General features: G+C 45.0%; 1 protein-coding gene across 1 annotated transcript; it reads left to right on the forward strand.

Annotated features, from left to right (window-relative positions):
- The first annotated feature begins 2,342 nt into the window (after nucleotides 1–2,342).
- On the forward strand, nucleotides 2,343–21,163 carry LOC117893305 (UNC93-like protein). Its single transcript, XM_034799883.1, has 5 exons — nucleotides 2,343–2,591; nucleotides 2,653–2,849; nucleotides 2,909–3,117; nucleotides 17,436–17,444; nucleotides 21,126–21,163. The coding sequence occupies exons 1-5, from the start codon at nucleotides 2,388–2,390 to the stop codon at nucleotides 21,161–21,163; spliced, it is 657 nt and encodes a 218-aa protein (XP_034655774.1). The 5' UTR covers nucleotides 2,343–2,387.
- The last annotated feature ends 1,515 nt before the right edge of the window (nucleotides 21,164–22,678 follow it).

The raw sequence follows: 22,678 nt of genomic DNA on the forward strand, positions 1-22,678 counted from the left end.
GGACACATTCCCATTAGCTGCGGTGGTGGGCATTTCCCATGATGGAAGTAGCCGAGATTCGGGTAGGTCTGCTCTGGCAAGAGGTAAAAGTAAGCCAGTGCCGGAGGGACGGGTTAAAATCCCCCAATTTGATGGCCATAATATGTCTTCATTGCTCAGACACTGACATGAGCATGATTCTGCGGTAATCATTGCCCCTTGGGCTATGGAAATCAGCGATGCATTGTGGCCCATTGCCAGTCGCTGGCTGCCATTAAATTGCAGCCAAGAAATCGGCGGTCCGGCAAATCTGGAGCTGGAAAGAGTGAAAGGCAAGCGGGAGGAGATGGAGATGGAGAAGAGAACTTGCAGCTGGTTCGGTTTCGGTCCTCCGATCTGCCTGGGTAACCTGATTCAATGAGCTTGAAAATCTATCACCGCATGCGGGGCCTTTCTTTTTGCCACACATTTCTGCCTCTAAAAAGGCCAAGACTTGATTGACCAGCAGCAGCAGCGGCAGCGGCAGCTCCCATTCTGTTTATGAGCCTTTTTTCGGAATACTTTCTAAAGCATTGCCGTTGCCATGCCGTTTGCCTTTTGCCGTTTGCCATGGTTGTGCCCGCAGTTGTTTTATTACAAATTGGAAATTTGTCTCAAAAGCGCCCAAGGAGACAGCATTTGCATACGCCAAAGTTCGACAAATTTCCAAACGCATTTATCTCCACACTCAGATCTGCAGCGAGCTCAGTCAGTCAGACACGACACAAGTCGCGGTCTGCTCTTTTTCCCATTGGTTTGTCTTTGATTTTACTTTCGAAAGGCAATTAATTAGTGGGGGAGAAAACACAGTCGAGTGCTCTGTAAAACTCTTGCACGCTGACTGACTGAAAGACACAGCCCAAAACTGGACATATGAGGCTATAAGGCTGCAAATTTCACTCTTTCGGGCCCTACAATATGCACTGGAAAATGGAGGTCAAAGTTGAGTGGCAGAATGCAGTTTTTCTTACTCATTAGCCTGGTTTGAATTGTGAGCGAAAAGTGCAAACTGAAGTACAGAAATATTTTCCTTCCTTTGATACGTTGATATGCGACACACTGCAAGCGTTTCTTTCGCTTTTGGGAAGACTAAAGAATATCTCAAATTTATGGCAAAAACTATGAATTGGGCAAAACAATTTAAACGCCCATGCAAATAGCTCTCACATCGTTCGGTTCTTGTTTTAAGTGCAACATTGTTCTACCCTCCACGAAAAGAATTCCTTCCCAAAGGGAATTCTGAATGTATTCTTTGACGGTTTGATTTCGGGTAGAAGCTCTCATTTCTGTGGCATACTTTTGGGGCTCGGCCAAAAAACTTTATTTATATTTTGGTGTAGAAAGAATGTATGTAAAATAATTCAAGCAAAATAGAAAAAAAAACAAAAAAAGAAAAGAACAAACTTAGATTTATGCATATTGAACTCGTTTTTATTATACTAATTTTAAAATAAATATAGCCGTGAGGATTTCCTAAATTATATTCTCTCTTTTGCCGACTTATCATACTTTTCCATAAAATCTATTCCTAGTTGGATGCATAATTGTATCGCAAATATTTGCATATCATAATAATATTTTATCAATTGAATATTGTGTGTGCAATGTGGAAACGCATTCGATTGATTAAACAGCGTGTGAAAGGAGCAAGGACCTCCGGCTTTGTGCCTGTCCCACACAATTAAACCGAATATTAATTATGCAGAATCGCATGGCATATCGATTTGCCATAACTGACACATTTTGCAGCCATTGTTCCTTCTTCTGCGGTGGCTCCTGCAGCAGCTGTTGCGGACTTGTGGGGGCCGATCCCCCACAAAGCAGATGGAGATGACAGAGACACTGCGCCTATTCCTGCCACAAGGGAATCCTCTACTCTGTCTCTGTCTCTGTCTCCGTCTCGGTGTCTCTGTGTTTGCAATTAGTAGCGCTTTATTTGCTAGTGTTGGTGCAGGCTGCTGACAAATGCAAAGGCATATGATGCCGACTGGCCCCCGTGTGTAGACCCGTACAATGACCCACATTGTGATGCGCTTTTATTAGACACGCGAGGCGCAAAAACAAAGGCTCCTCCACAATGGCTCCCCCAGACAATGGACTGGCAAGGGGACGACAGCATCATCATCATCAAACATAAAAGCGAATGAAGGAGCGCGAAACTCACATGGAGACAATGCAAATGTGTCACAGGCGCAGGACATTAAACTCTCCATCCGAGTACGATTGCATGTGAGAAATTTGAGATTAAATCAAGGAACGATTTCTAAGATTTTCGTTACGAACAAAGTGGCTTGGAGTTTACCTTCTAAACAGTCTGGAAATTCTATTATAAGCATACGAAAACGGAGAGTCTAAAAACATTTTTGGAAATGAATAACGAGCGGCGTCGCTCCTCTGCGGCAACAGAATTCCTGGAGGTTGTGGTGCGGCCCAAGAAATATTATAAAGTAAAGCATCCTCAAGAGCAGTCCGATCGTGGCAAAATTATCGTTAGTTCTGGCGAGAGGTGGCGCATACTCAAAAATGTGGCCATCATCTCCGTGGCCATGATGACGCAGTACGTGGCCTATCAGGTGAGTTCGAAGACTAAAACTGACCAAGAGCCACCAGCATCAACGGACATATTATCTTAAGGGCACCCTGAACCTGCAGTCCTCGCTGAATGCGAAAGATGGTCTGGGCACCATTGCACTCTCCTGCATCTACCTCTCGATGGGCGTCTCCTGCCTGATCCTGCCCACCATCATGATACGCATGCTGACCTGCAAGTGGACATTGGTCATTGGCATGGCCGCCTTCATACCCTACATAGCCCTGCAGCTGTACTCGCGGTATGTGGTCCCAGAATAACATTCACCATGACACTCTTTGAGGCATCTTTTGCGTGCAGCTTCTACACACTCATTCCGGCGGGCATTCTGCTGGGCGTGGCTGCTGCCCCCATGTGGGCCGCCCATGCCACGTATCTCACGCAGATCAGTCAGATTTATGCGATTATAACCTCATCGGAGATGGATGCCGTGATCACGCTGTTCTTTGGGATCTTCTTCTTTGCCTGGCAGAATGCGGACACCATTGGCAATCTGATGTCCAGTTTGGGTGAGTTTTTGGCTGCTAAATCCCAAGATCTCATTACAACTGGCAGCCCGCCTGCTTAATTGCATTTCTGATTAGTTGGGGGACTAGTCAGAGCAGTGCACCCCATAATGAGATTCAGCAAAAGAGGTGGTGAGGTGTGGTTTAGGGAGGGGGAAGGGTACTGGGCTACCCTTTGACCAATGGGGCAGTTAGTCAGTTCCAGTTAGCCGCAAGAGCAGCCACCATCATCATCATCACCAGCATCACCAATAGGCAGACCGCAGACCTTAACAACAAGCGGCACATGCAACAACAAAGCGGGCCAGTTTACACCTGCAGTTAGTGTGGCAAAGGGGGCAGGCAGGGAGCTTCACCTGCACCTGCACCTGCACCTGCATGGCCTTTCCCATGTAATTATTTGTAATTTGTTTGCCCAAGAGCAGGCAAGTGCAGCTCTCGTTGTTGTCCTAGTTGGTCCTTGTTCACCGTGCACTTGGGCTGCTTCCTCCTCCACTTTACATTTCTCGTACGCCTCCTCCACTCGTGTACATTCGGAAGTGCTTAGCTATGGTTGTTATTGCAGCTAATACAATATAGAGAGAGAGGCCCCAAGATGGGGCCCAGCATGTACAGACATGACGAAAATGCCAGCAGCTACTTAAAAGCCTTTCCATTTGCAATATTAAGGCATGGGCATGGGCATGGCAATGGGAATGGGAGAGGGAACGAGTGTGGTAGGGATATATTTATATAGATTGATGATGGCGACATCGCCAGCTGACAAACGGAAACGAGAAATAATTAACCCAGAAATGGCCAGAAAAATCCTGGCAGAGAGTCAGAAAGAGAAATGCAAAAGCTTATGGCGTAATTGTCTAATGGCAGCGACAAAAGCGTGTCCAATGCGAGGCTCCATAAATTATCAGAAGTCCAGGAAGTCCAGGGACTTATCCGTTGATGGGGCGAGGGATTTCCTATGCTAATCTCCACCGAGGAGGAGAGTCAGCAGCAACTACCCCTTGTAGATCTTTCAATTACGAACCACCACAAAAGAAATCAGCAGCACAAAACATTCCCTGGCATATGCCTGGGGGTCGTGTCGTGTCGTGTCGCGTTGCCTTCAAGTTGAATACATTTCGATTAATACAAATTTGCTTGCCTCCCCATCATTTTGAATGCGAAATCGAATTATGCGCGGAATTTAAGTGGAATTCGTTCGAGGTTCGAGGGGCGTGAGCGAGAAATTCAACGAAAATTTGCATCAATTTTTCTTGGCATTAACAACAGGATGAGCTGGCAATGAGATCGCTGAGAGCAAAAGGAAGGGATGGATGGACTGGCATGGGATGGGATTGTGCTGAGAGCTATCTGTGCCATTATTGAGTTAATAAATCACATGCCAGCTTCAATTACAGCCACAGCCCAATGGCCCAGCGCGACTGCTTACCTCAAAAATTCAGTTGACTGACAACTGGAGGAGCTGCTGCTGGAATTCCTGAATGCTCGAGCAGCAGAAATGTCATTACCAGCCACTTGAAATATTCGATTTTCTATTCAAATGCTAAATTTGCGTAATAACTCAACCCTCCCCTCAGCACCCAGCACCCAGCTCCCCGTCTCGGTCCCTGTCCCAGTGTGTATCTACTTTCGCTTTGCAATTCGCGCTTGTTTGCCATTTTGGTTGGGTGAAAAGGAAAGGAAAATATCCAAATTGAAGTGCTGAGAGTGGGCGTGTCCCTCCCCTGACTGACTGATGTCGTGGCTGAATGACTGACTGACTGCCTGAATGAATGCTGACTTCAATGAGTGTCTCAAGCATGTTGGGACTTAACAGAAATTGATATGGAATTGAATTAAACACGCGAGAGTGAAAGGAAAGTGGTCTGCCTGCTGCCTGCTGTGTGAGTGCCAATCGTTGCTTGCACTCGCTGACTTTTCTACTCGTTACTGGTACCCATTGAGGCTTCGACCCATTCCACCATTCCAATCGTTAACTCATTGAACAAATTACGAAAGCATGAACAGATCGTAAAACTCGTTCCTCAATAACGAAGCTGATTTCCCCTCCGCCCTCGTGTGGGTGTGGGTGGAACGCAGTACGGCGTGAACGTGCGAACAAACCGGATATCCGTTTATGGAACGGATGTTGCCTGATTTCCGACCCATTGACAGAATCACCCTACAGGAAGGGGATTCCTTCCCTTCCCCCTGCACAGATTATCGGCCATAATTTATCTTCAACTTGCATTAAATGACAAAAATGTATTGTGCTCTCGGTACGAGCTGTATTGTTGTGCTCATAAATCAGAGATCAAGCCCCCGAGCACGGTAATTGCTTTGGAAATGCGGCCAAACTGGGTTAAGCTGAAATTAGTTGTTTAGACTCGGACTTCGTGGTGGGCAAAAACATTTCTGATTTAGCTTTTCGATTGGACTCTCTCTCTCTCTCTCTCTCTATGTCTGCAATTGTAGTTTGGCTTTGTTGGCCCAACTTTTTCACACACACACAACTGGCACAAACAATATTTCAAAACGGTGCCCCGCCCAGAGTAGAGCTCTGTCTCTGTCTGTCTCTGGCTGTGATTCTGGGTTCCGTTTCTGGTTCTGTTTCTGGCGGATTGGGGCTGGGCACTGGGGTACATGCACAGTAAATTTTCATTTGCAAGACGGTTTGCCAGTGTTCCCCGAGCGGCAGGGAGGGATATGCATTTAAATACGTGTTGAATTATTGTCCTGCAGCAGCAGGAGCAGCACCAGCACCAGAATATGGCGAGGATATGCTCCAGTTATGCACAGCTACATTCTCCCACCCTTTCCTGTATCTATTAAATTAAATTGCTTAATTTTCTGCAACTGCAAGCAGGAGGAGAGGGACAGGCAAACGGCGCTAGAGGACTGCCAGAGGACATGGAGCAAAAGGGAACATCAAACATTACAAAACTTTCATCATTGTGTGACATGGAATTATGTATTTGTTTGCTTGCTTCTCCCTCTCCCTCTCATTCTCCCTGTCCCTGTTCCAGTCGCCTGGCAACATTCATTTCAGTTGTTTAGATTTTATGCTCTGCAATTTTATTTATTGTAGACTTTCCTCTCCGAGAGATAAGTCTCTTTATACGAGTATTCCTGCATGTAGAGTGCCTCTCATTCCCTGCTCTCATTCTCAGCTTCATTGTTGCTGCTGCTGCTGCTGCTGCTGCTGCTGTTGGTTATTGTTGCTTGGTAGTTGCTCAGTGTGGCAATAGTAGCAATAATAACTAAAATAAATGGACTGTTACTCGGTGTCATGTGGTCCCCAGAGTGTTTATGAGAGAAAGAGCCAGGAAGGAACTACAGAGATTTGCTTGGGGATGCAAACTCGTAGGGGGAACAAATCTAAAACCAGAGAAAAAAACTAACACTTAATCCTGGAACTATTGCTAAAATATATACTTTAAAGTGCTTTGTATTAAGTTTAAATATTTCAATGGATTTACTTTCAAAACGAAGCTTGTACCATTAGGTTTGATTATGTTTAAAACCGAAATATTTTCTCATTGAAATGTGTGTGCGTTTTTTTCTGTTGTTTGTTTTTGTTCAGACTAGCAGAGCGGGGCGGCAGCACTGTAAACAGCCCAGCTTAACAGTCTGTTCTTGTTTCCCACTAACAGCTAGTAGCACAGCCCGTCTACAGTGCTGTTAGCGCACCGGTCACAGCTCTGTTAGCGCTCTGTGGCAGCGCTCTCACGATCCACGCGCTCGCGAGCTGCCTAAGCTCGTAAGCTAGAATAAAGCGACGCTCGAACCCCCCTTAGCTTTGCATTGTACTATTTCTTTGGCGGTTCTTACATTTGGATCTTACTTCAGCGCCACCAATCCCCCCTCCTAAAAACAGTTTGGTTTTGATGTTTCTGCTTGCCATTTTTCCATAAGTGAGCGACACTCAGACCAACTTAAATCAACAATTTCCCATTAAAGCGGACACTTTTTTCTCAGTAATATAGACATACACCTGAAACCCCACACAGCCACCTCATCCCTGCCCATCATCATAAGCAGCCACAGCCCAGACACAGATCCGTCTTAAAGGGCTCCGACAGTGGCTGCCACTTCCAGGAATCGCAGACGAGACACACCAGGGCCCCCCTGCAACATTGGACTCATAATTCATTAAGACTTTTTTGAGTTATGCACAACTTTTTACATTTCTTCCTTGCCTGCTTTCAGTTCGTTTTTATTGTTTCTTTTTTTTTAACAACTCTGTCTGCTGCCTGGGGACAAAACCGATAAGAGCTGAAGGGCGAAGTGAGGAGGAGAGGACTTCCCTTCTGTTTCAGGATGATAACTGGCTACCGTTAATTTTTCTTTTGCTTCCAGCCCCTGCCGTGGAGGAGTTCTTGTCAGTTCTTTAAGGTGTAAATTCTGGAAGCCATAAACAAAAGGCAGCTTTGCCTTTGCCACTTCCCTTTGTCCTTTAGCTGCTGCTCCTTCGTCTTGGCCTGCCCCGCTTTATTCTTATTCTGTTTCTATATCTTCTGCCTCCTGCTAGTTCCGTCAGCTGCTTCTGCTGCGCTTTTGTTTGCACGCCTCGGAAACTGCTGCATTGTGTGCAGAAGTTAGACCCCACTGTCCAGCACAGTGGCTCCTAATTCAACTTTTAGTTTGAGAAAACTTGCAACATAGATTGGGTTTCCATTTCTTGTAGTTGCCACACCACTGTGGCCATGTTTATGGCGGCCCGCCCACCTCCTAACCATCTCCGCTGTAAGTTCCTGCCGGGCTGTGCACAAAATGAAATTGTTTTGCACTGCCCCGTGCCGTCGCTTTGGGTTTTTACTCAGCTTCTTTTTAGTATGCCGAACAGCAGCTGCTGCTGCAACTGCCTCTGATTCACTTGGCCACAGGGGAGGCAGAGAGAGGCTATGTCCTGGTCCCAGTCCTGGCCGTGCCTCCTGGTCCCAGCCCTGGGTCCAGTGCTCCGCCGCGTTGCACAGAATTTGTAATTGCAATGTCGGTTAATTAAATACAGTTTTACTTTATGTAGCTCTCGGATCCCAGCCCCTGCCCCTGCCCTCCCTCGGTTGTGTTGTTTATCTTGTGTGTGTGTACGTCATTTTTCTCTATTTTTCACTTAGAGCTTGTTACACTCGGTGTTGAGCCTAGTCGGAGCCACCGAGGCACCGTGCCTCGGAAATTTATTGCTCTGCCGTGTACAGTGTACAAGAGGCGCAGGAATTGGTTCTGAAAGGATTATGAGTGGGACATGCCGAGCCGGTGGGAGTGCCATAGGAGGATCTGCGTGGCTTAGGTTCAAATGCCAAGCAGTCTTAGCCACAACTTACAGCAGATGCGTCTACAAAGAACTAAACATAAAGGAAGGGCTTTTGTTTTAGGAAACCAAGCTAAAAATTCTTTCGTATATTTTTTCTAGGTGCATAAATTCACTCTCGTTATCTGGTTGAAGGTGATTGTTATCCTTTTCTCAACTAAAATACCACAGTACTGCAAAGAACAGTAAAATAACCAAACCAAAGAGAAAAGAAAAGAGTTTAACCAACGAGAGTAATGAGTGGCAAAGAAAGCCACAGAAACTGTATCATTTTCACAAAAGAGTTTTTCTTGCCGCAGCTCTCCTCCTGCTTCCTACTGCTGCTGCTTTCTGCTGCCCCGCCACGACCCGTATAAACTGTTGCAGCAATTACTTGAACATATGTTCAGCAATTAAAAAATGTTCCACATACGCACTGTGCGACACTTTTTCTCACTCTTTGCTTTCCCGGGCACATTTTTCTTTTCTCGTTTCGCTTTGGTGTGGTCGCTCGGTCAGTCTGTCGGTGGGTCCCTCGCTGCTGCTGCCATGTGCTGCCGCTTTAATTGCGTTTCTTCTCGTTCATTTGTTTTCTCACTCTTCTAACTATGTTTTTTTTATACCCGGTACTCGAAGAGTAAATAGGGTATATTGTATTTGTGCACATAACGGTTGTATGTAACGCACAGAAGGAAACGTTTCCGACCCCATAAAGTATATATATTCTTGATCAGCATCAATAGCCGAGTCTCTGTCTGTCTGTCTGTCTGTCCGTCTGTCCGTCTGTCCGTCCTGATGAGCGCCTAGTACTCAGAGACTATAAGAGCTAGAGCCACCAAATTTTGCATCCAGACTTCTGTATGCTCACACTGTTACAAGTGTATTTCAAAAATGAGCCACGCCCCCTTCCGCCTCCGCAAAAGGGCGAAAACCTCCCAAATCTACAATTTAGCAAGATAGCAGAAAACTAAAAACGCCATTCCGTAGGGAATGACCATATCTATCAGATCACCAAATTGGGATACGATTGGATCATTATTATAGCCACAATGAAGAAATTAATTTGCAGTAGCCAAACCCACCCCGTCCCGCAGCATTCACACTCTGCTTCGCGCTGTTTATGGCCTGGCCCCTGACACGTCACTGCCTCTGCCTCTGCCGCTGCCTCTGCCGCTTCCTCTGCCGCTGACTCTGCCGCGACTCTGCAGTGTGTGTCTATAGGGGAGGGTGGCGAGCTAAAGGAGCGTGTTGGCGTGAGTAGTGTTGTTGATGTAGATGACAGATGAAGAAAAAATGTAAAATTTGACAAATAACCGCTAAGTTGCAGATGTAGTACTGAGTGCCGGGTATAAAAGTTGTGACGCGTAAGAAGCGTCTCACACGTCCCTTCTCGTTTATTCTAGAATTGGTTTTTGCCATTTCCCGGCACACAATGTCAGATCAATCAGTGGATGCTCTGTCTATTTTTTCGGATCGAATGATTAGTTTTTCAAACACCAAAAATGTACAGCAAACAAGAGCTGGCTGGAATATGTGTATTTGTGATGCTTTTAGGAAAAACGTAACAGCAACCATTAGAATTCCAAACAGCAAGTTAAACAATAATTCAGTTGGTGCTGAATTATTACGATCCCCTCCCACGGGGTAATCAAATATTATTTATTCGCTGTTTACACATATAACATTTCCTTCTCCCCCCTACTTGACTTGCTAAATTTATGTAAATTGTGCGTTGCGTGGGAGTGGGAGAGGAACCCCCGCCTCGTAGGACACGAGGCATAAATTGGCTTATTGCGCTATAAATTGTATTTATTTTGATAAAATTTACGCAAGGCATAAACGAACCGAACCGAACCGAGCCGCCATGAATCCATATATGCATACAAATACATGTACTCGTCCTCGTCCTTGTCCTTGTCCTTCTGCTCGTTTCTACTAGTATCCCTCTGCCTCTACCGCCCTAGGATGTTAAAGCGTCAAGTCGTCGTAGTGGGGTGGCACACAACAATTTTTGTTCTCTTTATAATGAACCGCAATTTCGATGATGCCTCGATAAGAAATTAAATATAAAATGCGTGAGAACAACATTTTTTCTTTGGTGACTGAGGCGAAAAGCGGAAATGAGATACATAGATCCCTGTGCAAAAACATGCACAAAAAAAAACGCTTTCCATCTACAACAAATTGAAAAATTACACTAGGAGAAATGAGCATTTAATATTACAATTTTACACTTGCATAGATGGAGACTAACAGATTAAAGAAATTTTTAGTAATTTCATAGTCTAATTATATAATACACAAAATGTCCGATTAAGTTTAAGTTTGTTTTAAAATGTGTTAATTTCATTTTTCTATGAGTGATTCTTTTTTTCTTGTCTAGATTTAAATTTGATTTCTCTCAGTGCATTGAGTTGCTGCTTAGCGACATTGATGTTTATGGATTTTGATTGCCTGCCCGCCCGCCCGCTCCATCGCACTTTGGGGCTGGGGGCCAAACTGATGTCGGGATAAGCACGCTTTCCTGCACAGGGGAAGGCCATTCCTCTGGCATCCCTCCTCTGCACCCAGCAACCTGCTTGCCATTGATGCGTTCCTCTTTCAACATCGCAACATTTAATGAATATCGAAATTGGCAATTTCAATGTTAAAGCGATTTTGCGAAGCTATATGAGCTGTGCCACGCCCGATAAGATTAGCACGCGATGAGACCCAAGTCTTTATCCATATCCATATCCATATCCATACATGTAATGTATCTGTGTGTATCTGTGTATGGGTGTGTGTTTGTGGATTGGAAAGTCATTGGTGTGTAAACTACGCCAGTCATGATGTTTCCCATGTTGTGGATGGGGATGGAGACCCATCCCATGCTTCGATTTGATGATGCGGAAAAGTAAAACCACAAAATCTGAGCCCCGACATAAATTGCCATTTGCTCTCTCCCGCCCCCCTCTCCCCTTCTCTCTCACACACACTTTTGGTGTGCCTGGATCTGGATATGCAAATGACAATGCAGTTTGGGTGTTCCTTCCAGAATTAATCAGGACCAGGCAACTCCAAGGAGTAAATGGTTATCCCTCCCTGGGAAACTTTTCAATCTATGCCACTCGTAATTGGCCAGCATCTGCTGGGGACTCGGGAAGTTCTTTAGTGTTATTGCAGCCATTTCTATTTGAGCCAGAACTCATAAAATGTACTCGAGAGTTGCTACTGCCTCTGCCTCTGCCCCATGTCGTTGGACAAATGAAGTTGCCCGGAGTTGTGGGAGCCCTGTGGGGGTTGTTTTCAACTGGGGGAAGCTTCTGCTCCCTAATGAAATTTTGCAACCACCGAAATAAAAAGTATCAGTGTCTGTCAGATTGTACATGAATGGGAATTAATTTCCAACAAAATGACAAAGCAATGCCTGAACACCAGAAGGGTAGGGCCAAAAACAGAAGTCAGACAGGGACAGGATGGATTCAGAGGAATAAAAAGGGGTTTCAAGAAAGGTTTGTCTGTGGGACACTTCAAAAAGGTATCAAAAGATCGCAGTCTCCCATGGGAGATGCTTAAAGAAAAGCAGAAATAACACTCGGAAAAAAATTAGGCACACCCATAAGTAAATTAAATATTCGGGTCTTAAATTTATTTAGTTTTCATCGCTTTTTTCTGTGAGTGAATTAAAGAAATTAAATTTTCAAAGATTACATTTATTCTGAAATATTATAACCCTCTCGAAATTTCATCTATATTGATCCACTGACATTCGAAAAAACTCAATCAGGGTTTGCCCTCCACCCCGCTCTACCGCTCTACCGACCTCTGGCAATCGGCAATCACTTTTAGCTCGACGAGCAATCAACATCCGTTACATTAATTTGATGTTGCCAACTCCTGCGCTCCTTCATCTCCGGCTAACAATATTAAAATCTTTATCAAATCGAAATTAAAAACCAGTTGGAATTGCTTCCTCCATGTCGCCTGCCCATTGCCATTCCCACTTCCAGCATCCACCTCTGGCAACAACTAAACTTTCATCTGGCTGGAGCACCCCTTGGCCTGGCCCTGCCTGGCCCGGACTCGGCCTGGACCCATAAAACTTTAAATAAATATGCAGCGTGTGCTCTGCCTGTGGCCTCTACCTCTTCCCACCCATCCTCATTCTCTCCAGAGCTGTGTGTGCCCGTGTAACCGATAACATCATTATTGATGAAGCTCCGGGTGGAAGTCGCAGCCAGGCAGGCAACCAGTCAGGCAGGCAACCAGCCAGCAAATGGCAGAAAGGCACCCCGAACAGATTGCAGGAATGTGCTCCGCTCTGCTCCCAAGGAGAGCAGCCACTGTCAGAGTCACAGTCAGAGCCAGAGATAGAGGTCGCCCGGCACTTCCGCTCTCGGATGGGGTGGGGGCTCCCCACTTTGGGTTGCAGCTGTTGTTGCAGACAGCGCGGGCTCGTTTAGAGATTGGAAATCGTAGACATCGTCGCAGTCGTCGTCGTAATAACTGTAATTGATTTTTGATTTGTGATTTAATTTAACACAGTTAAATGAATTGAACTGAAGGGGAGTGGAGGTGGAAGAAGAGATAGAAGAGATAGAGACAGAGACAGCGACAGCGAAGAGCCAGGATTAGAAGTAGGAAAACTGAGGACAGATGGAGGTTGGGTTGGGCATTGGGTTATGGGTGTGTCGAGGCTTAGTTGAGTTGACTGCAGATTTAGCTACGTAATGCTAAAGAATTTTTGCGTTTATGTGTAGATTCATTTTATAATTATTACTATTATTTTTATTATTTTTATTTACAGCTGAGACGCAGACAGATTTGTTACAACTAATAATTTTCCTAACATATTCCTTTAGCTGCAGTCGTGAGAATATGCTTCACACCACATTAAAACACACTCATAAATAGTTATACAAGTTCTTATAATAATATTTATAGTCCCTTTTACAGCTTAAAATATAATTAATTTATATTGTTAATTTTTGTACAGATTTCTTTGCAGATTCTTTAGATATTCTCTTGTCACATTTGAGTTTCCTCTTTTATAACTTAAGCCTCCCCTCTTTTTAATCTATTAAGATCTAATATCGATTCCCTTTTACCCCCCTCAATACCTGCAGCAAGGCAACTACCGGGAGCAGGAGAAATACGCGACGCTGGCCAATGATCTGAGGGCTGCCCGTCTGATGCGGGATGCGGAGCTCGCCAAGAACAAGGCCGACTACTATGCCAAGCAGATCGAGGAGGCAGCCGATCATGAGTCGGACGGGGAGGACGACGAGCTTGAGCAGGACGTGACTGTGAACGAGGACCAGCCAAAGGCATAGAGAGCCCTCGAAATTGTGTCGATATAATAAATGTAACACTGGAAAATGACGCCCTTTGTCTTAAGGCATCTTTGTTTCCACCAGCATCTTAATCTTCAGGGTTTTCCAGGACCGTCCCCTCTCTCCGCTTCGCTCTGTGTGTGTGTGTGTGTGTGTGTGTGTGTGTTTGCTGAGCGTTTAATTAATTGTCTTGCCGGGCCATGACACATCCTAGAGTTGCAGAAGGATGCCAAAAGTGCACCATAAATGCCACAGCATCGAGCAACGAGTGCTGCAATGGCATTAACTTGGCGTTGATGATGCGGCAAGATGCGGCCAAGTGCTGCCACCGCCTGCACTGCAGTCGCCATCAAAGGAAGCCGAAGAGACACCGTAAAAGGACAACGCTTTGATTGCCCAGCAGGAGATAAACAAGAGAGGCAGAGACACAGAGGGAGCGACGTTCTTAATGTCTGGTCATGAGTTAAACACTTCAATAAAATGTGAGCATGTGTGAGTGCGTGCAGGATGATAAAGCAATTGTCCTCCACACTGTCTGCGCCATATTCGCACACACTTATATTGCACATACGCCACGATGGCGCAGACTGTCGAAATTTTCAAGTGTCTGCCTCAGAGGGTAATAAAAAGAATTAAAAACCATTTTCAGACAAAGCGAGAGAGCAGCTACACCCGAAGAAATTAGCTATTATAATGATATCGCAATTACTGGAGAGCTCTTACTTGAGCTCTTCGAAGGATTAACGCCGCAGCTAAACGCTGACACTGGACTCTATTTTGGCGCCTGAACAGACACAAAAGGATTTTATTTTATTTTGCTATTGCATCCGAAATGAGCTCGAAAGAGGCTTGAGGATGTTTTGTGGTCTTTTTGGCTGGGTTATAAATTATTTCATTTGAGTGCAAGACGAGAAATCGACGCAATTAAAAATCAACAAAAGCTTTGCACAGCTCCGCATCGCCCCTGAAGGCGACCAATCAACAAAATGTGCAAAGGACTCGGCCTGGCCATCTGTTGGTGCGTAGGCCCAGGACAAAGAGAATTCTCGAAATGTCCAAAAGAATTTCTCAGCTCTCTCTCTCTGCACTCTCCTCCCGGTTTTCCTCTGACTTGATGACCTGCAGCTAACAATTTCCAATTTAACAAATGACAAAAATTTTCGAGAAAATTGATTGCATTGCCAGGCTCAACTTCACTCCAGCCAGGACTTGAGTGAAAGAGGAGGAGCAGAAAACGGGAGGAGGAGGAGGATCGAGCATAATCACACGTCATTTGTCAAAGCCTCTTGACTGGACGGACATATTGTATGTCTGCATGTATCTACATATATTTCACACTATTTCCTATAGATTTGGTCATATGTATGTCAATGTAATGGTTCCATTTGATTTAAACACAACACGAACTACATTTATTTGTACAAGCCTTTGGCCTTAAGATTATATTTTATTTTATTTTTGCAGCTGCCCTCTCTTTCGTGGTGGATTACATTTTGGTGTTTAATTTTTATTGAAAACACTTTGAAGTAATCAAAGACTTGTGGGCATGCCCATGCGCTTTGGTTCATCTAATAAATTGTTTTCTCATCCGATAAGACAGCGAAAGAGTGGGCTTGTGATTACTTTATCACAGCTCCTGGGGTGAAGAGTAATCGATATTCGGACCTCTCGCAGAGTATCAAAATAAACCACTTGAGCAGCATTTCGATGGGAAATGGAATTCGAATGATTTGTTAGACTAAAGCAACTCCAAATTGTATTACTTGCTGGTTTGTTTCACTTTCCAAATTCTATTGCTCGATTGTGCAGTTCCCCTCGAAATTATTTCCCAGGCGACAACTTGTGTGGCGACCAAAGAAAGTTCTATCTCTGCTGACTGTCCCCCGGAAAGTGTGAAGCCATAAAAAGTGAGGCCAGGAACATAAAAAGGCAATGCCTTAGACAGGACAGCAGCCTCTTCGATGCGGCAATTACATTTGCTTGTATTATTTTTTCCCCTGGCTGAATGTTACTTAAAAATTTGATGCGGCTTGTTATTTTTATTGGCCCCAGCGTTATGTTTAATGGGTTTGCCCCGTTTTTGTGAGGGCTCTAAGCGGTGATAGGTAATTTTTTTAGGGGTCACCGGGGTGCCGTTTTGCCGCTTTTTGTGGTTCCTATTAAATTTCTACCGATTACTCGAGCTCCGTATATGTTTTACGATGGAGGGTTTAGCCTTTAAAAAGTGGAAATAAATATTTAAAATAAAACAACAGAGTTTCCCGTAAGCGGAAATAGGTGTTAAAATACTACAAAAGAATTTGTAAAACATAATGAGAGTAAATTAGTTGAAATTGAATTAATTTGGCATCGATTTCCCTCCACGAAATGCAATTAAAAACGTTTTAGCACAGATTTTGCCTTTTTGCATTGGGCCCATAAATTTCATTGAACGCAAAGCCTAAAATATGTTTAAATAAAATCCCAAAGCCCCGTAACAGCAACTAGAATGAATGTTAAATTGGCCCCAAACAGCACCAATAACAACAACAACAAAAGCGGAAACGGTCTTTAGAATAGATTTGTTTGTTTGGCATAGAGAAACTAATTTGCCGGTTTACTGATTAAATTTGTTAAGCATTTGGCGCTCCAGCAAATGAGTCTAAAAAGGCGGCCTCCAAAAGCAGACTGAAAGCAAACCCAAATTTAATATTAATGTTTGGATTTCCCCTCACTCGTCTCTCGTGGAGAATCCTGACGGTATGCTAATGAATAGAGAAATGCCCAGAGACCCCGAGGGCACTCACACACACATAAGGAAGTGGAAGGGACAATCTTAGCTCTCCATTGGGTCGTCGCTGCCAGACGCTTACGCTTAGCCATTTGCCAGCCAATTGTGCGGCTGTTTGTTGACAAAACGGAAGGAAGAAATTTTCAGCACATCAGCGCAATCTTTTCTACAAAGTTCTTTCCACCTTTTTATGACGGTACGAAAGGCTACCTGTAGAGACGGCCTGTCTCCGTCCTGCTGCGCTCTGGCTGTGTGCTGTCTGTGTGTCTGGCCTTCATCAAATATTTATTACAGAACGAGAGAGCTAGAGAGAGAGAGCTTTGCTCTTCTCTTCTCTTATAGCCCACAAAAAGGTCTGTCGCACTCTGTCGGGGCGGGGCTATTAACATGTTAAATGGCTAAATGGGAAAAATGTTTTCTTTAAATAGAATTCTCCCACTAAATACTCCACGAGAATGTTCTGTAGCCAAGGCTTCGTGGAACATTGAGTTTTTATTTACAACTGTAGTTTGTCTTTAGGTCAATTGAAATTCTGACATTCACATAATATTCTCGTATCTTTTCACTTATCGGGTGAGACACCAGCTGATGCCGCTGCCGAAGCCCCTAGGGAGTCTGCTACTATGAGTCTGAGTGCTACTTATGGCACAATCATGATTTACAATGCATACTTAATGCGTTTTTAATGAGAGGCAGCATATTATAATAAAAAGTTATTTCCCCTTGCTACTGCTGCAGCGGAAACTTGTCACCAGAGATTTGAGATTCCCGCATACTCGCACTCACACAATGAGCAACTCTTGCCGTCTTGCCACAAAGCCGCCTTAAGCGTTTGCGAAAGTTCTGCTGCTGCTTCGGCTGCTGCACTCGAGTCATTAACATTAAAGGCAGTCCATGTTAGCGGTTTGCCGTGAAGGTGGAGCAGGAGGAGGCGCAAAAAAGTTCGCCCGCTCATATGAGCGCGCCACACTGCAGGGGCACATAAATAATTGAGTGGCGCCCCAAAGTAGGCAGCAAAGTGCTGCAGACATCAGGCCAAAGACTGCAGGTGCTGCCAGCGGATTTTAAGTAGGGGTGAAGCGGTGCAGTGATGGTGGGTTGTTGGGCGGAGGGGTGGTCCCTGCCAGCCTCTGTGCTGCTTAGTTATGCCAGCTCTGGGGGTTTGCATTTACTTAAATGGCCCGGCCGCAAGGCCAAAGCGAATGGGCATGCCTGCTGTTTGGCCTCACTCGATTCGTTTAAAGATAGTTACTGCATTTAGAGCTGTATTAGCTCCCGCTGCTAATGGAATTGGATCCTGGATGGATAGTGGCTAAATATTTCCCATCGTGTTTTTTGCCACTTTCGAAAGTGGTTTAAAAATCGGGAACATTTTACTTGAGAGCATTTACTTGAGAGCAAGGCTCGATGCAGACTACAATTGAAAGGTTTAATGCATGGGCATTAAGAAGATAAATCATCGTAAGTGATATCAAAGAGAGATAGAGAGAGAAGAGATTCCCTTTGAATTAAATACAGTACAGGGAGAGAAAAGAAAGAAGCGAAAGTGCGAGACAGCCTCAGATATTTATGCAAATTAATTATCTCTGACGTTTGTTGCACTTCTCCAAACTATTTTATTGTCAAAAGTTAAGCTTAATATCATAATGTGAATCTACAAATATTTTAATTTTAAACTATTTTATTATTTTATACACATTTGTGCAGCATAAAGTCCTGAACTTTCCAACGAGTTGTTTATGAGTTGCTCCTTCACTACTCTCCCGTTGCTCTGCACCACTGACAGCTGATTATAATGTGCTGCTATGCATTACAGGAGTGTCCTCTGGGGGTGTCCTTGCTGCTGCTGTTGCTGCTGCTCCTGCTGCTGTCGCGCAACTCGTTAAATTTCCATCAGTGTGCGTGTTGTGCACCATATTGGCCTTAAATGTCACACAGCGGGGAAAAAGCCAAACTGAAACTCCGGCAATGAACTCTGATGTCCTCACGTATTTGTATAATATCGATTTGACTTACAAAACGCATACACCCGAGCACACAAACACAAACACACACGCAGGCACACGCATACACCCATATTTGTCACACATGTCCGTAATTGATATTTTATGAATGAAATGTAAACACTTTTTTTACGATTCCCAGCAAAAGAGTGTCCTCTCGCACAGAAAAGCATCGGATGAGTCGAAGCGCGCACCCTGTAAAGCAACAATTGAGCCAATTTCATATGGTTTTCATTGCAAAAGTTATACTTTGTGACTGGAGAAGGCTTCAAAGCTTTGATAATTATTTATGTTTAATTGAAATGATAGAACAGGCAGCCACTTATGCAACTTCCTTCTTAAGTTGAATCTTTGTATTTAAATTTGTGAACATTACTTTTTTTGTTATTAAACTCGCGTGAAGTTATCCTCTGTCCCTATCCTGTTATGGACTATCCAAAAGACGATAAGAATATCTACCCAGCTGCTTGACCCAGAGGTCGTCAACGCCTCTGGGTCTCTACACACAATTGCCGAGGCGAGGCCCCATAAAAGGGCAAGCGCCAGCCCCGTAAAGAGCTCTTCAAAGAAAAAGCACTCTCGTACCAATACTTGTACTCGTTTGTGTAACCCATTAAGCTCCGCATGCTTTTAACCCATCCAAAAATATTGTGCATACAAATACAAAATATATATATGTATTTTTTTGCCATATAGGAGTATGTTTTCAATTCATTTGCACATTAACAGGGCGGCAAAGAGAATTGTTCATAATGCAAAAGCAATTTATTGATGATGTGTTTTAATCAAGTGTGCAACTCGAACGAATACGAATACGAGCAGCAGTTTTGCCAGTAGTTTGTTATCACTGAGAATGTGTTTATTTTAATTATTTGATTCGAGAGCCCTCTTTGCTTTCTTTTCATTCGAGCGTTTGTTCGAATTTTCGAATAAAGAGCAAAAGTTTTCGTTACTTGCCAAAGTTGTTCTTTTTGCTCTCCTGCTGAGCGTGTGATTGACGTGCTGCTGGTGTTGGGGCAAATTTATGAGCTGTGTGAGTGATTTTATTGGAATATATACTTTTCTGATTCCATTTTGCTTAGTCAATTTTCTGTCTCTGCTGCGTTTTTGCCACTCGAAACAAAATACAACGAGAAATATCTATGTGCCATGCGAAAGTTTTTGTTATCACAAGTGTGATAGATATGAGAATCTGTTCAGCTCAAGTAGTTGCCTCGCTGAGCCGTGTAGGAGTATCTTATGGATACATTTTGGTGGCGGCTGCTTCGCGTGTCTGCCACTAGGCGTGTCATACATATATGTCACTGACAAAGACAGAGCCTAAGCCTGAGCCTGAGCCAGCCCAGTTGCCGTCCCTGTCCCTGTGCTGGTTCCTTGTTGTTTAAACTGCCGCTGGCATATGCAAGACCACTACACGATGATATATGGTCTGGCTTGGCGACACAATTACCCAAAGAAGGGAGACTCGGTTCTCGCTGGGCCTAGAAGTAATTCAAATGTGGGATGCCATAAATCACTTGCAATATGCCTCAGCTCGCTCGCAGCTGGAGGGAAATCTATACGGTTTGCAGATAAGATTGCTGTGCCAGTAGGTTATTGAATCCCAAGGAGAATATGTGGAAAATTATGATGTTTCATCGATGAAAGTAGACTCCCAAAATGAACAGCAAATTCTCATGCTATTTTATCGTGCCAATCTGTGCTGCTGCTGCGATTTATAGGCAAAATCATGCAAAATTCATCAATGGCCCCATAAAGGTGTGATCCGATAGGTTTTGTGTTTCCCCTCCCACAAAAGTTGACAGCGCCTGGCACGTTCTCCGTCACAATTGCCAAGGCCGTCTCTATACCCTTGCCCATCCATTAGCTCCTTGTATTTTAAGAAAAGGTTTGTCACGGAATAACTGTGTGCATGTTGTGACGACGCACAATTTTGTAGTATGTAAGTAGTTATAATTGGTAGTTATATAAGTTATATTATAAGGGAATCATTATGAAGTTTTCGTTAAATAGATGTTTAAGTTTGTACTAGGGAAGTACCTCATTTGTATATTTTTATTTCCATTTTCTAGTTCCTAAGTTATATTATAAGGGTATATTTTGAAGCGATAATTTAAGTTCGCGGCCCACGGTGGCCCACAGCAGAGCAAAGAGAACGACGCCGAGAGCCAACAGCAGAGAAGCAGAGCAAAGAGAACGACGCCGAGAGCCAACAGCAGAGAAGCAGAGCCCGGGATCAGCGCCGAGAGCCAGCAGCAGAGCAGCAGAACGTACAGAGAACAGCAGAGCCCGAGATCAGCGCCGAGAGCCAGCAGCAGAGCAGCAGAACAAAGCGACGACGTGAGCCAGCAGCAGAAGCGAACCCCAGCCCAGAGAGCGAGAGAGCAAGGGCGCCGGCAGCAGCCCGAGAGCGGCCAACCGCACGAAAGCTCCGGGCGTGGGCAGCGACGGCATCAGCGGCAGCGCAGCCCGGACAAGGGACCGCAGCTAAGGGCTCGCGATCGCCACGCGGAGCCCGCCTCGAGGAGTTAGTTTTTGACCAGCAAGCGGAGCAGTTCAACAATGTGAGAAGTCCCCAAGTCAGTGGGCAGTGCTGGAAACACGTGGGACACACCCCGCTAGGACCAAAGGACAAGGATCGCAGGAGGAGAAGACGCCCGAGGAGCAACCAGGAAAACCAAGAAACATCTAGCGGAGCGGGTGAGCGAGGCTGCGTGCTGAATCCCTTTTTAAGACTTAGTTTGGTGCGAGTAGGCAGGAATATAGGATATTTAAGCACAGGGCAAAGAACCAACAATAAGAAGTTAAATAAATGCAAATAGAACTTAACAATGTGCTCGTGGAATGAATTAATGTAAATTTAACACCCCTTTCCCCTCCCTCAAAGTGCAAGTGCAAGACGGTAAGTGTGGTCGCCCACCGTTGGGGGCTCCGCTGGGCTGTTCGCAGGTCACTACCGCGCCAGACCGCGGGCTCTCAAACGGCGCGTGTCTGTCTCCGAGACGGGTGCTGCCTAGGTACTACCAGGGGCACTCGATCCGGAGCGGACAGGGGCGGCTACACTGCCAGAAGGCGCCTCCGCTAACCACCGATCAGGTTCCCTTTTCGCCCATAATCCCACCCCTCCACACACGGCGTCCCCATTCCGCAATCTCGGGTCCCGGCACTATACAAATTTCTTTGTAAGGTGGCCCTGGAGAGGCTGAGCTTACCTCAGCCTATGAAAAAGACTACCTTACAGATGGCGCCCGAGCAGGGACTCCGGCATTGTTAGCATTTTCATCGCTAGATTTTTCGGACGGTGGCGCTGAAATAGTGTAAAGAGCTAGAGTGAGGAGAGGTTAGGGTATTTCAGGGGGAAGTTCAGTAGGGGGAATTCTGCTTGGGTACGCGCATAACGGCAGTAAGCCGTTATCCGACAGAGCGTCAGCATAGCGTGGCCGCGCGGTGCGCTTATGTATGTACATACAACTGTACTTATATACGCGCGCTCATAGCGCCGTTAGGTTTTCTGCTGTTGTTTACTACGCAGCGACACGCGCTGGCTCAGGCATACATATGTACATACATATGTAGGTACCGTTTACAAGCACAGCGCATTTGCACACAGAGGGGGGGGTGCGTTTCATTTGTATTTGAAATTTTGGTTTCCCTTAACATAGGCCGGTTTGCAGGCACACGAGTGCATTTGGCAAACATCTTCACGTGGGTACAGTTTCACAGATACTGTGGCACCCAAGAACATTGCCCAGTTTATGAACACTGGGGCACCCAAGAACACACATGCACAGTTTTAAAGTAGATGGTCAGGAGTTTATTTTGCACGCGTTTCGGCACGTTTGCAAATTGCACAGTTTTACGGACACTGGGGCAGCCAAAAACACACGAGAACAGTTAGAAAAGCATTGGTCAAGGTTTTGTTTGTTTCCGGTTTACACGCTGTTCGGGAAAATGCCCAGTTTTCAAGGCACTTATACGGTCCAGTGAGAGGCATGCGGGAATAAGCATACACGAGGTTCTCAGGGTATACAGAGTACACATTGCGGAGCCACGAGGAGCAGAGAGATCGAACAGAAAAGAGGTTATATTTTTTGGGTGATCGCATCTACGAAGGTCGGAAGAGAGAGAGGCGGGCCACGCAGCGCTCGTGAACTCTCGGTCACGATCGTTCGGCCGCACATGAATCCCCCATAAATTAAGCTGGCAG

The sequence above is a fragment of the Drosophila subobscura genome, chromosome J (assembly GCF_008121235.1).
Source record: "Drosophila subobscura isolate 14011-0131.10 chromosome J, UCBerk_Dsub_1.0, whole genome shotgun sequence".
NCBI classification, from domain to species: Eukaryota; Metazoa; Arthropoda; class Insecta; order Diptera; family Drosophilidae; genus Drosophila; species Drosophila subobscura.